The 14914-nt window shown below is 42.0% G+C and overlaps 1 protein-coding gene across 5 annotated transcripts in view; it reads right to left on the bottom strand.

The window, feature by feature from the left end:
• Window positions 1-384: 384 nt before the first annotated feature.
• ahr1a (aryl hydrocarbon receptor 1a) overlaps window positions 385-14914 on the bottom strand; it is a 30044-nt gene continuing 15514 nt past the window's right edge. For 3 of the 5 annotated variants that reach the window (XM_036538099.1, XM_036538098.1, XM_036538100.1), the window contains 9 exons: window positions 13988-14079; window positions 12235-12324; window positions 10634-10757; window positions 7959-8089; window positions 6255-6457; window positions 5673-5782; window positions 4882-5023; window positions 2432-4118; window positions 385-2216 (listed from right to left, as the gene is read on the bottom strand). In XM_036538099.1, coding sequence (XP_036393992.1) covers window positions 2070-2216; window positions 2432-4118; window positions 4882-5023; window positions 5673-5782; window positions 6255-6457; window positions 7959-8089; window positions 10634-10757; window positions 12235-12324; window positions 13988-14079 — 2726 coding nt within the window. In that variant the 3' untranslated portion in view covers window positions 385-2069. Of the gene's footprint in view, window positions 2217-2431; window positions 4119-4881; window positions 5024-5672; window positions 5783-6254; window positions 6458-7958; window positions 8090-10633; window positions 10758-12234; window positions 12325-12527; window positions 13227-13987; window positions 14080-14914 lie in introns of those variants that run through there. The other 2 variants (XM_036538101.1, XM_036538102.1) reach the window with 2 other exon arrangements.

Below are 14914 nucleotides of genomic sequence, written 5' to 3'. Positions count from 1 at the left end.
AACGACAATGGTTGGCTTTTTTCAGTCAATTAAAAAAAGACTAAAAGCTTAGTCAGAAATGTTGGAAGTGTTCGTATTGGTCTGTGCTTCATCTGGCTTTTGTTAAATCACTGTCAATACATTTCCAACGTCAAAAAGCATGAGACACAGGTTGAATTCCTCAAAAACCTTTACTAATTAAAAATGAACAGCATCAACTGAATACTTCCAGCACTTGAACTTGCGGTTTTAAAATGCATTACTGAATGCTTTGAAGAATCAATTACTTTACAAGGGAAACTTGTTAATTACATAAATTATACACAGCACACACAAATATGCATAAAATACAGCTAAAATTGTTTTTAGATCTTCAATTTTCAAAAATACACTTTTGCAGCAGAAATAACACATTTCTTTATAAAACTTTTTTGTTAAATCTCTTTTTTCAAACTTTGATGCAAGAAATCAAATTATTTAAAGGGTTTCAGGTTTCTTGGCATGTCACTGGTTTTAAACCAACAAGGCCTATAATAACCCACCCTGCTCCTGAACAGAAAGACTGGCTCAGTTAAACAAAACACATTTTGAAAGTGCTACATGTGTCTGATTATTTTATAGTTTCACTAAATGTGCAATAATTTTCATTTTCTGTTTTACAAGATTGTATAAGTGCATAGTTTCATCCAGTGGGATGTGTGGATGGACAGGAACGTATCAGTTAAAATACACCATTACACCAGTAACACCATTGTCTAATAAGTACGACTTCCTTGACATAAACACTGAAAATTTAAGGCACCAAGGGCTTTTCTATTAGTTAATAAAACTTGGGGAGAGTGTTTGGTTGGACATATCAAACATTTGTATATCAATCCTGCCTTGTTAATCTTGTCTCTTTGGTTTGTGCTTGGTGTAATGGACGAGACTAAACTTCAAGATGAAATAAAATAAACATGTTAAATAATGACTTAGGTAAACTAATTATATTTTTAAGATTTTTCCCTCCAAACAGCCCTCTGTGCCCTTAAAACCTTATTTTTCTTCTGCAATGGATGCCAACAGTGCAAGTTAAGTGTTGCAAAATTCTATAAAGATCTCTGTATAATCTGAGAAGACTACCATAAAATGACATTTCAATGTTAAACTTCAAATGACCATCACAATTACGTGCTTTATAAAATGTTTACAACTGAAAATATATAAAATTTTTGGAATCTGTACACCTGGAAAAAAACAGGCCTGTGAACAAATATTTATAAAAAGCAAATATGCAATTTTTCACTTACACATCGTAAAATACTGCTCAAGTTTGTTTGTTACTTATGCTACAAAAATGTATGATAAAACACAGTTCATGAAGAAAGCCTGTTATAGGCCTCTTTTTGGAGATGTCAAAACCCTTTGTTACAAACACATGCCATTGTAACTGCACAGCTTTAAAAATCCATATAGTCTTCACAGCTACTGTATTTGTGCTTTAAATGGTTAGGGGGTACTGTATGCTTAGGCATTCTATTTTTGTCAAAACAAACTGAATTAATATTTACTTGCTTATATTTAAGCAAACAATGTCAATATTAAACTGAGTGGTGTGGTCAGATATAAGACGGACTTATAATACCACTGCGCTATAATTCCACAATCCTGTTTAATGTGCAAGAAACTACCATAAGAAAAAAAAAGAATTATTTTACTTTTCTAACAAAAAGCAAAGAAATCTAATCAAACATCAGTTCACTTTAGTGCACAACACCAAAACAATCTTTTAGAAAAAAAAATGAATGATACTTTTCCCTGAATGAAATCAAAGAACTTGTATCTGATTCAGGGATGTAGGGTTCTTTTTAATGAATGAACTTGACAGCATCATTCCCAAATGAAACATCCTCAGCCTTGATGCTCTCTACAGACCCCCCTTCCCCTCGCCAGGTCTCCCGTGGGAGCGGTCCTGCTCTAGTGGACAGTGGGGGAGCTCTTGCATGTGCACACAAAGCCCAGGCCCAAGCTGTGCCAGGGGCGTGCAGTCTGCCCTCAGGGGGACAAGGCGTCGGGGTTGTGTGCGTTGGAATATGAGTCTGAGCTCATGATCACATGAACCCCCTTGAGGTCAGGTCTTGGTACACAGTGCTTTCGGCCGGATGCTGGAGAAGGGGGTGTCCTGACTGAGGACATTCCACACCGCCACTGGATTCTGGGAGAGTCTGGCTCATGTCCCCACTGCTGCCATTCTGAAACTGGGGAAAAAAGGAGGTGCATGCGTCAGTCGGAGGTCTGGGTGTGCAATCATATCTTTCTTCCCACATGACGCCCAGCAGTTTAAACTGTCCAACAGCTTGGTTATCAGTAGCCACCTTGTCCTTAGACACTGGCAGAGTGTTACAAGTATGATATCACTTTAATCATATGGGCTTGTGACTGGCAATGTGTGTTGGATACTACATGTGCTTACCTGAACTAGGAAAGGCTGCTGTCTCACAGTGCTTGGTGAGAACAGCATGGGGTTCAACTGCTGGCTGTGTCCCTGGACAGACGTCTGACTTTCAGACAGGCGCTGGTACATGGGTAGTGCTCCTGGATGGCATACAGTGACACCAGTACCTTCTTGCTCCCCTGGTACTCCAGACTGTAAGCCCTCTATCAGCTCCTCGAGGTCTTGGGGGGTGAAGTCACCCATCTCATTGGCTGGAAGCTCTTCGGCCAGCGTGTACGGAGAGAAGTCCTGGGCGCAGGCAATGGACAGAGTGTTCAGCTGACCCCTGTAAGGAAGCTCAAAGGAGGAGCTTTCCAGGAAGGGCTGTCCATACTGTGGGTGGCTCTGATCCATGCGGAACAGGGAAGGCAGGGGGTGATCGTTTGCAGGCACCGTGGAGACGGGCGGTGTCAGAGACGGGCACGTCCCATTGACCTGCATGTGCTTCAGCCTGTGACACAGCTGCTGCTGCTGTTGCTGCTGAGGAGGTGACGGCTGTGGCGGTGTATGTCCCTGCTGTTGCTTCAGTAGCGACTGTTGCTGTGCGTGTGAAAGTTGCGGCTCTGCCGGTACCTGTGACGGATGCCGTTGCTGTTGTAAATGTTGCTGTTGCTTCCATGGCAGCGGCGGCTGCTCTTCCTGCTGTGGGTATAACAACAACTGCTGTAGACTGGGCTGTGAGGATGGATGTTGCTGTGGAACTGGTTGCTGCAAAACTGGCTGCGGTGTCTGTGGAAGTTGCTGTGGATATGGATGCTGTTGTGGAACTGCTTGCTGTGTATGCAGATGTTGCTGTGCATGTGCATGTGCATGTTGCTGTGGATATGGATGCTGTTGTGGAACTGCTTGCTGTGTATGCAGATGTTGCTGTGCATGTGCATGTTGCTGTGGATATGGATGCTGTTGTGGAACCGGTTGCTGTGTATGCAGATGTTGCTGTGGATTTGGCTGCTTTGGATGTGGTTGCTGTTGCTGCTGCAGTAACAATGGCTGTCCTTGGTGTAGCTGTGGCATTGGATGGGGCTGCTGAGGCTGCTGAACACAGCCGGGGCTTTGACCTGAGGCCTTCCTCAGGTCGCCGTTCGGAAAAAAGCAGTCCGATGTCTTCCTCAGCGATTCCTGTACGTACGACAGGATCTCATCCGTTACATCCATGATGTCGCCCTGTTCATCAAAACTGACTTTCAGGATTTCCTCATCCTTTTGAATGAGCTCCAGATCTTCCCTGCAAATACCCAGACTATTCATGAAGCTCAACAGGTCGCCATTTTTGTCCTCCGTGGAACTGTCATTCGGTTCCGGTCTGAAAATGTCATTTTCGGACAGTGACAAAATGTCATCCTGCCAATCGCTGGACAGTATCTTGCCCAGATCATCTTCAGTATCGGACAGCACGTCATGCTGGAAAGAGAGCCGGTTCTGGGCTGGGACGCAAACATAGACTGACTCATCCTGTCTCAACCTGGCGCCCAGGAGGGAGTCGGGGTCTAGTGACCGCGTGACCTTGCCCTGCACAGGGTCCCCCTCTGTGGGCAATGCGTTCCCTGCGGCGAGATCATCAAGGGATTTTGGGAAGCTGGTGTCATACAGGACAGCCTCCCCTGTTGTGAAGTTGAAAGGCAGCTTGAGGTTCCGTTTCTTTAGATTCTCCTCTCCTTCTTCATCCCTGTATGGGAAGCATGACATTAGAATAACACAGACATAAACAAACATTTCAGGCCATTGCCAGAGTATAACATCACTATACAATCATTACTTGCGCAATCATCAATGATCATTTCAACAACACCAGTTGCCACTTTCCACTTCACCAGTACCTTGACTAGCAAAGCAGTATGTCCTGGGAAGACCTATCAGAACATGACTCAAATAACACTGGCACTTTTTCCCCTTTATGCAACCCCATTTTTGGAATCAGCAAATGTATACTAGGCTCATCTCACATGGTAATAACCTGCTCACTCGCACATGTATACTGAGGTGAAACGAATGCAATACATTGATACCCTTGCAGGGAGCAAGCAACTGTATTTCACAGTGAAGTGGGTGCTCATCAGAGCAACAATCAACTCTTAGGTGCCTGACAAAATGCAGGGTGCCAGGGAACAATGAGACAAGCAACCCCTGCCGCAACAGCCACCCCCACCCCCCTGGCTTGGCTACTGGTCATGGCTCAGATCAAACCTAGGATGTAGAGCTCAGCTTGTTCTCATGGTTAACTCCTTAATGAGGGGCTACCTACTAGCACTTCCTGTGTGTTTCAGCTTTGGATTGCTCCAACTTCTATTAAAAAGGGGTTCTTTGGGTTTAATCAATAAAACGGTAGTCTGAGATGATGAGGAATGGCATGATCTTTTCAGAGCACCAACAGACTTTCATTCTTCAGTGCACCATCTGTGTCAGCTGAAACTGCATAAAGCGAAACATACGTGAGGACCCTCTGAGAAGCGATGATGCATTCCGGCTTGCCATTCTTGTAGACCAGCCTGGCGTTGGCCTGCACCCATACCCATCCATTCTGCTTGGTGAGGAGCCTGAAGACCGTCAACCCACTCTCACCTGTCTTTATCACTGAGGGGGAAAATGCAGATATGTTACCAAACAGAGGGATCTAGAATGCAGATGATACATGAAGTAATGGGCCCAGCCCTAGACCTGTGCGCTGCACCATCCACTGGCCTACTTAGCAGCACATCTGCAGGGCCACAGTATCTACAAGGCTAGAAAACCCGAAGCCTGTAGGGCCACAGCATCTGCATTCAATACAATCAGGCGTTTATCCACCTTATTCAATTCACTACCTGAACCAATTTAGCTGGCCCTCCCCAGCTCAGTATTAGTGTTTTAGAGGGACCCAGAAGCCCTGCTGGAGTTGAGTCATCCTGGACTATGGCATGATGGCTGACAGAAATAAATGGATAGCATCAGGCTTAACTGAAATGACCTGAGGAGTTCAGAGAGAAGGTCATTTTCAGCATATAAACAACCCTTTCTTTAAGGTTATTACACAATAAGCCCTACAGTTCTCTCTAGATATAGCTGCAGTTATGGATTATGGAGAAGCAGCTGCTTTATGTGGCTGATGGCATGCAGTTAAAAGTTAACGGCAGTTCTAAATAGCCCAGAGAAAACATGCTGTATACAACAGGAGAGTAATGCCTTGGACCAAATACAACTCACAAACCTACAACATAATTGCATTAGGCACCATGTAACATACTGCGTATGTGGTTCTCCGCACAGTACAGCATGTCTGCTGCATGGATGAACTGATAGCCTGTCCCGCGATAGCAGAGCTCTGCTTCTGTGTATCCCAGCACAATCTGCCCTCTGTGGAGACAAAAGACAGGACGGATGAGAAAAATCCACTGTGCCAGGGAAAAAAAAAAAAAAAGAAAAACATACCCAGAAAGCAAGCTCTCCTTGTATGCATTCATTATGAACAGAGCAATCTCTGAGCACTGTGCATGTGTGGTTTTTTTTAGACAGATTGGACTTCTCCTTGACCAAACCTTTGTTATAGACAGAGCAAGCACTGTACCATGTGCATGAGAGTTTGTTACAGATTGAGTAAATATCTCCCTATACACATGTGCTTGCTAGAAACAGCAAAGCCTCTGCACTCTATACACAAGTTCAACAGGGAAGGAGCAAACATCTCCCACTTACATCCTGTACGGAGGCGTTTGTTAGCCCACTATTTGGTCTGCGCTCACATGTTAGTTACTAAGCAAGTTCTTCTCCCTGCACATTCATGCGTGTGTTAGACTCTTCTGCTGTTGCGTGCACGTGTGTTACTCACTTTGCATCGCAGGCCGTGGGGGTGAAGTCCAGCTTGTGCTTGGTTTTGAAGATGAAGTTCTTGGTTCGGATCTCCAGTATAGAGGGCGCCTGCAGGGGGCTAGCCAATGCAAACAGGGCCAGCTGCGGCGGTATCGGCAGCCCGTCCTTCGTCTTTTGGTTCTGGCCATGCAAGAACTTCAGACGGCCCTGAAAGCTCATGGCCTGGAGGAAACCACGGCATCACTCATTAAAATCATCACGGTGAGATGTGAGAAGAACTAACACTGCCAAATACCGAACCCAATACTGAACCAATACAACAATGATAAAAAGGGCCATCAGAACTTCTTTTTCACTGGGGAACCAATTAACTGTCAGGAGAATGCTGAAATGCTTGTAGGATCAATTTTGTTTTCTACAATTTCTACATTGTGGATTAACACTAATATAAATAAATAATGTTAAACATTTTTTCTCAAACTGTAATGGAAGTGTTTGGTGCTCATTTATGCAGCAACCTCTCTATGTCAATGTAACATCTAAACAAGATCAGATAAAAGGGTACTGCAAAGTTGAAGAGTTCACTGGAAAAAAAAACTGAAATTGCTTGTACAACAAAAGTATACTTCACAATTTCACTTCCTTTTTTGTTCTGAGCAATCTTTCTGCATCCTGAACTTGTGACACTTTTTTACCATTAAATCAAACTCAGTCTAAAATGAGTCACACAAAAGCATGTGAAATATCCCTTACATTCCCATTTCAACACCAATTTACCACTCCAAAATTTATAAATATTAGTAATCAAAACAGTAATATTACTGTATTTTCTTTATTTCTTTGTTAAATAACAAGCATTCAAATATTGATCCAAGTAATGAATTGGTGATCTTGTGGCTGGGTATGTCCCTGCAAAACATTAACATGAAAGGCATGAATATGAACTTGTATCAGCCTAAACACTGCCTCCTTGTTGAAAATAAATTCGGACAAAGTATGATAGACTATGGCAAGACTTGTGCCAGTCCGTTACACTTGCAGAAGCTGCTAGATTCTTAGGAATTTGCCAATCTGCTCCAAAAAAACACTGGTGTTATGAATAAGGAAATGGGAAGCTGGACTTTTTTTCTTTCCACTCCGAGTTTGCATGCAATGCTATCAGTGCGATCGCTTCCTGTTCAGAAAAAGCAGTCGATGACCTTTCCCTGAACCCAGTGGGGAGAGGGAGAAGGAGAGAGCCCTGCAAATGAACTTAAAACATCTCTCAGCTCCACCGCCGCAATTGTTTAACCCCTTACATTACTCAGCAAGCCCACAAACACACTTCCTACTCTCACCAATGGCAAAATGGCCCTGATAATCAATACAGCAATGGACACTCTCACCACTGGCTGAGGGATATGATCAAGAGACTTTAATAACTGTACAAAGTTCTATGTCAAAAGGGTTGATTTTGTGCATGAAAAAACAATGCAATGATACAATAATCAAGAGATTAATATAAATATTTCAGTAATAATAGAATAAACAAGGGATGAATATGCATATTTATGTAATAATGGGCAACTATTTCCTGATGCAAAAAAAAAAAAAAAAATTAAACCAATAATCACAAATCTCAAAGGTCTCCTGTGTAGCATAGTTCCAAATACTGGTAAATGCAGTAGTGTTTTGTATTCTATCACTGTTATTTATGCAAAACTATTTATTTAAAAAAACTTACAAGAAATCCTGATGAGTTGTCCAAAAGACATCTTAACCTGCAGACAAAGTTTCGCTCCAGAAAGGTGGAATTTTCTGGCGGCAGTTGCTCTGGCTTGTAGTATGTCAACGGCAACGCTGCATTTTTGCTATCTGAAAGAAAAAAAAAAACAAATTAGCAGTTTAAAAGAAAATAAAATGTTTGAACATTCACCAAAACGAAAATCTAGTGATTACTTTAGAAAATACCTGCAGGGACTGCCATATTTACAAGCTACAATTCGTTTTTCTCTAAAAAATTAAATCATGGGAAAGTGTATGACTGGACACGTACAAATCATCTTTATAAGGGCAACCTGGCACATCCATCCAAATACCTTCTAATAATTATTGAATTGTTCTAGGAACTTTCAACAATTTGCAGTTACTACAGCTATATAAATGTGAGGTAACAATAACAGATTAAACAAATGACCATTCTTCACAACAATTCATCAAGTATACTAAAAAACTGCAAACAAGTGAGAAGTGATGTAGTTCTATAGAGACAGCTCATGTATTGCTGTTTGTGAAAATTAAAAACTATCCTCTTATAACTCCTTCTGTCCTCTGTTTATGCAACCCCATTTTGCTTACCACACACCCTAACCAGACCATCTTCACATTTTTCACACCGTACATTTATACATTTGGATGTTCATAACAGTAGTGTAGAATAGCACTTTTCTCGTGACTCACATAATCGGAGATTCAAACCTATAACCCCGTGCTTGTTAGTCAAGCAACTTATTATCTCACAAGGGTGCCCACACTTAGCCTTGTAATCTTTAAACATATCAACCCGATCCATTTCACTGTGATCTTCCTGCTACCTAATCAGATGAGGGTCTCCTTGTGGAGTGCAAGCCTGGGCCCCTCACTGTGCTCAACATCACTGATGATAGCAGGCTGGCAAACTGCCTGGCCAGCCTTACCTAACCCTGATACTCATCTTTGTTTTAATAGTTTGATCTGAAATTACCATGGGGATGATGTGTACTATTAAAAATAAAGACAAGGGGGCTCCCAAGTGGCTCAGTCGGTAAAAGCACTCGTTCTGAGTGTAGACTGAACGCCAACGGCCCGGGTTCGAACCCGACTGTGTCACTAGCTGACAGTGACCGGGAGATCACATCCAGAACACATTGGCTTCGTTCCACCGGGGACAACTGTACAACTGGTGATTATAAAGTCAGGGGATGAAAAAAGTACAGAATGCCACAAAAGACAATCATTCCTCATCAATACTGAATGAAGCTGGTTATGGTAACAGTAAAAACAACATCAATATCAACAATAAAAATTGGACTAGTAGTGATACTAAATGATTATTACTGTCATTTTCACCATCATTATCACAGTCATTAAGAACATTAGAGTAATAATTCATGAAACTCTGGGACTGAGAAGCAGCATCTCTGTTAAGTCGCTTACTGCTCTCCATGTATGCCGTCACAACACAGCTGCCATCTAAATAAAGTTCAGACGGCGAGAAGCGAGTCATGCAGGCCCGTCTATGGATCCCTCGTGAAAGCTGATCTGGTGCTAAAGTAAAAAACGAGCCTGCTCCGAAACCAGACCAGACCTCGATGTCCCAGGGACACCAACTGTGAGGCATGATGATCCGGGCATGAGCAGGCTGGGTTTATCCAGTTGGGTGTCAAGTCTTGGCCCATGGTGCAGAACAAAACAAGAAAAAAAAAAAAACACGTCCTGGTCATTCGGACCAACATGAACCGCAGTGCCGTGACAGATCGCCACAGATGACCAGCTGTGAGGGGTGGAAGACATTTTCTGGGATAGTTTCTAAGATGGCCGTGGATGGGATCAGCACTACTGCCTCTGCCACCCGCTCTCGCCAGCCTTTGCCATCTTTTATAGCTGTACCTGCAGATCCTGCCACATTGACACGCCCTCCCAACACACACTGTGGAGCCTGCAGAGGTACAGTATGCGGCCCCGCTCATCTATTAATCTGACACCACCTACAGCTGTTCACTTCCCACTCAGCAGAGCTCAGTGTAGCATTACCTTTAAAGACAGGGCCTTACAAAGAATGTCACATGCTTTGTCCTTAACATTGACCAAAAAATTAAGCAACTATTACATGTAAAATTCTTCCTCAGTTTTTTTTTTTTTTTTTTAATATTGGTAACGCTCATGATTTTGTGAATGAACCAAAAAAATTGTTGCTTAAAAACATTGCTTAAAATTGTTACTCGAAGTAAATGTTGGAGTGCCATAAATCTTAACCCAAATGCCAACCTGGGCTTTATTTCCAAATCCACAAAAGAAAAATAAACACAAAGCTTTGAAGGTTGATATGGAGCTTGACTGAAAACACAACTGGAAAATGTATTCTGCTTTCACAAATTCTGAGAGCTAAGTCAAATTTTCACTACACTTGGCACTACATTAAAATAAACTATATAAAACAACATAAAAGCAAACCTATTGTTTTCTCAACTCTATCCTACTTTAATCTGATCGATCAGAGAGCGTGGTTTAAGCACAACACTTGTACAGATAGTTGTGGGTTGAAACACAGGGTAGGGTAGAAGATATTCATTTTCCATCACATTGTGAGAAATGCTCTCACTTTCTTGGTAAATATTTCCCTTTGGTCATGTGCTCTAAGGAGAGGGTAAACTGTGTTACCTGGGGATTCCTTTTCCGTTTCCGAAGAGAGGGTGGGGTTTAAAGCCCAGTGAAGCTGTCTCTGGAACTCCGGCCTGTCTTCAGTGTGGATGAGGTCGTATACATTCTGGTGGATAACATCAGACTGAGGAACAAAAAGAGAAATATTGCAAAGAGACTTCAGGTCACTATCACTTTGCTAGATATTTAAAAAATACGTTTGAGCAAAAACAACAAATTTCTGATCACTCAGTGTATCACTTAGTGTAGCACTTGTAATCAAGGGTCCTAGATCACTATGACACAGTAAACGAGGGTGACAGATCACGCAATACAACACAGTACTCTAGAATGCCACATCGCTCAGTACAGCACAGTACTCTACGGTGCTAGATCACTCTGTATATCACAATACTCAAGTGTCAGTGGAGCCCGATGGTGTGGTAACTAAACCCTTATGTTTCATACATGATAGGCTTGCCTGCAGTGCTGAGCTTTATGGACATTCATAATCCATCTAAATAACAGTCAGTGATTTGCTGTTGCTTAAGCTTGCATAGGCTACTACTGTTCTGCTGGCTGCATCACTGGCTACCAACAGCAACTCTGTCAAGTCTGAACAGTTGATGCGGAAAAACAGGCCAAAAAACTCAATGAAAACAGGCATGGTATGCATTTAATTGGAAAAATTCAGCTTACTAAATTCTACTTTCCAAGAGGGATTAAGACTTAGACTGGTGAATGTGCATTTGCATGCCTAGATAATTGTTTTGGTTTTATTTAAAATGCTTTGGCCAACTATTGCTTTGTTCTTTGTGTCTGCTGCCACATGAGCCGTATAGCCAAACTGCACAACAATATTCAAGAGCAGTGGTCCATGTCTTACTGCATTTGTAATGAATACACAGTGACATTGTACATACTGTTCATTTATTTAATCCCCCTGCCTCCTAGATAGAGAAAGTACAAGTGGTTTTTAGAAATACTGAATAGGAGTGGACATGCTGTGTGTTTGTGCTTGTATTCTCAAATTTGCTTCAGGAATACATAATTGTAATGTTCAAAGAAGAGTGATCAGAGGATTGTTGGCAGCATGCAATACAAGTTTTGTTCATACACAGTGTCTGACCAATCATGAGAGGATTATTAAGCAATCACATAATTGGTTCTGAAAGGTTTACTTACTTATCCAACTTCAAATTATTTTCAATGAAAAGTTTTCAGACAGAAATCAGAACAATACAAAAATATACAGGCCATTTTAAAAAAGTATAAATGATACAGAAAAAAACTTCATCCTGTTTTCCTTTCATGTGAAATTTACATGTAGTAGTTCAGTGGGGCAACAAGATTTCCAAGCTCAGTCACAATTAGAGTTTAAACATGACAGACCAAAAACAACGCTATTTAACTTGGCATCTGTTTACATCCTTGCTTCCGCTATGGCTGAGGAAATACCAGAGCAATCAACGTCCCCCAATGTGACCTGAAGTTTCACACGCAAGTGTGAATAACTTACATAAAGCAGGAGCCTGGGACACCACTGAATTGGGTTTTATGCAGACAAAAAAGATCTGAAAACCAGCTCAATTGAAATCAGACCAGAAACACACAGAACTCACCTGATGAAACCCCAGGTAGTCTTGTATAGTAGAAGAGGCATAGAAGACTATCCCATCAGCTGTCACCACAAGCACAAAGCCACTGAGCACCTGGGGAGAGAGTGATGGGAACACATGACAGACAGAAGACTGACAGAGGCTTTCTGCAATGGTCACTGTCCCACACTCATCCACCTGTGGACAAAACCAGCACGAGGTCACAGCAACACCCAAACCTGCACCAATTACTTCATGAATTTGACCTTCTGGGGGAAGGTCTTCTCAAGGAAGTGGGTTCAAAGCTCAAACCTTACACTGTGGCTGTCATGTTGAGATCGGCACCAGATCCAGTAAAAATCCATGTGTGTAAACAGAATGCCCCGGCTTGTAAACAGTGCAGGCTGCCCTGGAAAAGGGCGTCTGTGAGGAAAATAAACGCAATAATAACGTGGAACGTGAGCAATGTTAAGCGCCCTAGGCACAGAGGTTAAAGCACATAAATAATGCAATATGTGTACTGTAAGCTTGCTGTCATTCAATTAACTCCCTTTAGCTTTTTTCATTGCCAATTACCTTATAAAAAACTGGGGCTGAACAACTCTGTTTGACAACTGAATGTATAAAGCATTACAACGACAGTTGGAAAGTAGCTGTTAATTCAAACAGATGCACAAAGCAACAAAGGAGAGAGGAACATGCAACTTCTGCCTTGGAAAGACGTGATACAGGATGTGATAAAAATTGGTTTAGTTGTTGTTTGACCTGTGGTGACATTGTGAACCACCCAAACATTCACTCCACTGACATGATCAGTGATTGCAGCTTTTGTCTATGAGGAACAGATTGACAAACGGGTCTCTGGGATACAGGGATGTACCAGACTTCCTTGCTTAAAACTCTGAAATTGAGACTAAGTCCCTTCCCACAGAACCTGAATAGTCCCTGGTTACCCCTTGAATATTTAGTGACCTTCAGCACTGCTTTCTTACCAGCAGCCACTCTGGCCCAAAGCAATCAACAGGAGTAAATGCTAAGCTGCTCTTCAAAGAGGCACAACACAGAAAACCCTGCTTTTCTGAGTAAGTAGTTCAAACCCCTCAGGGACATTTCTAACAAAGCAAACTGCAGTCCCGTCCCCCCCCCCCCCCCCCCCCCCCGAGATCATTCCCCAGATTTTCTGAATGAAGTAGCTGAACAATGAGTTCTAAAGCCCTTTCCTTGATACGTGTTTGAGTTAGAGTGGCACACTTTTACCCCCAAGGTAGGGCTTGCAACAGATCCATCTCATTCAGTGTCAGGAATCACTTCATTTCACAGACGCGCATTTCCTTTCTTGTTTTCCTGTAGGTCACAGTGGCTTATTCTTCCCTTAAACCACATATATCATGGGGGAAATGACTGTGTTGAATTATTGTATGTATACATTTGCCTACACACTGGACAGCAAACTTAATGTTGCACAGCATTTAGACTTTGAGGTAGTCTTTGAGGGACAATGACCCAAAGAGATTTACTGCACAAATCAGACTGCACAACATGCAGAAAATTAATCCCACAGGTAATACAAGGTACAGAAAGTCACAATATAAGCATGTAAAATTCACCTCTAATCAATGATTGTTTTATGCAAACGTGTACTTACTTGTATACTAAGTTACATAGCTTGATATTTACATGTCTACGCTCACCCTTTCCTCACCACCCAAACTCATGCTCCCAAAGCACTACCACAGAACTCACGACCCCTGGTGACCCCCAGGTCAGCAGCATTTACCTGCAGCAGCAGCTCCCCCTCCAGGATGTCCTCGCCTGTCTGTTTCAGGCCATTGTTGTCTGGTCGTGGGCAGCTGTTGGACTTCAAGGTCACTGCAGTGCAATGAAAGGGAAAAAAAAATAAATAAATAAAAACAACAACACTGGTGTTACAACAGAGAACGCCCGTTCTCCACAGCGAAGGAATGAGGAATAACCAGTTAGTGAGGCCACAGCAGAGAACTGCTCATAAACCTGCGAGCCGCGACTATGCTTATACAGCTCAAGCGCAAAAGCCCGAAGCTGAGGTTTATACAGAGAAATCACCGTTTTCATAATTTAACATTAAGAACAACCTGGTGTGCTGATGTCTTTTTACTATCCACATGAAATAGAAATAAAAACAAGGCAGTTCGACTAAATCAATGTCTGATGTTCACATTAACTCAGTATAGGACATTAGACACAACAATGTAAGATAAACCGTTTCGTAAATTCAATATAAGAATGAGTGCTGCTGATTGTTTTGGCATCATCCAGGTGGTTGGATTCTCATCCCATGCTAAATTCTTACAAATTACGTATTCTAAAATCACTATAGAAACCATTCATATTCAGTCAATTTATCTTTGGGTTTTATGAGAATTGCTAGAAAGTAATGCAAAGTGGCGTTCATGAACAATATTTATTATATTCAGCTTTAAACTCCTTGGAGTATATGAGACAGTAAGTAGAATTAGAGAGCTTTATAACCCATGAACCCTAGAATTTACAGAATACTAGCAGTTTGCATTTTTTAATACTGAATCCCCATTTCTAGGAAAAACAACAGGTGCCTTTGCACATTTGGTGCAAGGCCCCTAAAGGACATTACAATATACTTACATTTTTTTGCCTTTTTACCAAATTCTTCTTTTGGAGGGCAAAGCAAGGATTCATACATACTACT

Source organism: Megalops cyprinoides, chromosome 10 (genome assembly GCF_013368585.1).
Source record: "Megalops cyprinoides isolate fMegCyp1 chromosome 10, fMegCyp1.pri, whole genome shotgun sequence".
In the NCBI taxonomy this organism is placed as follows: domain Eukaryota; kingdom Metazoa; phylum Chordata; class Actinopteri; order Elopiformes; family Megalopidae; genus Megalops; species Megalops cyprinoides.
Note: the sequence above shows the minus strand (reverse complement) of the source record. Positions and strands in the feature narration are given on the sequence as shown.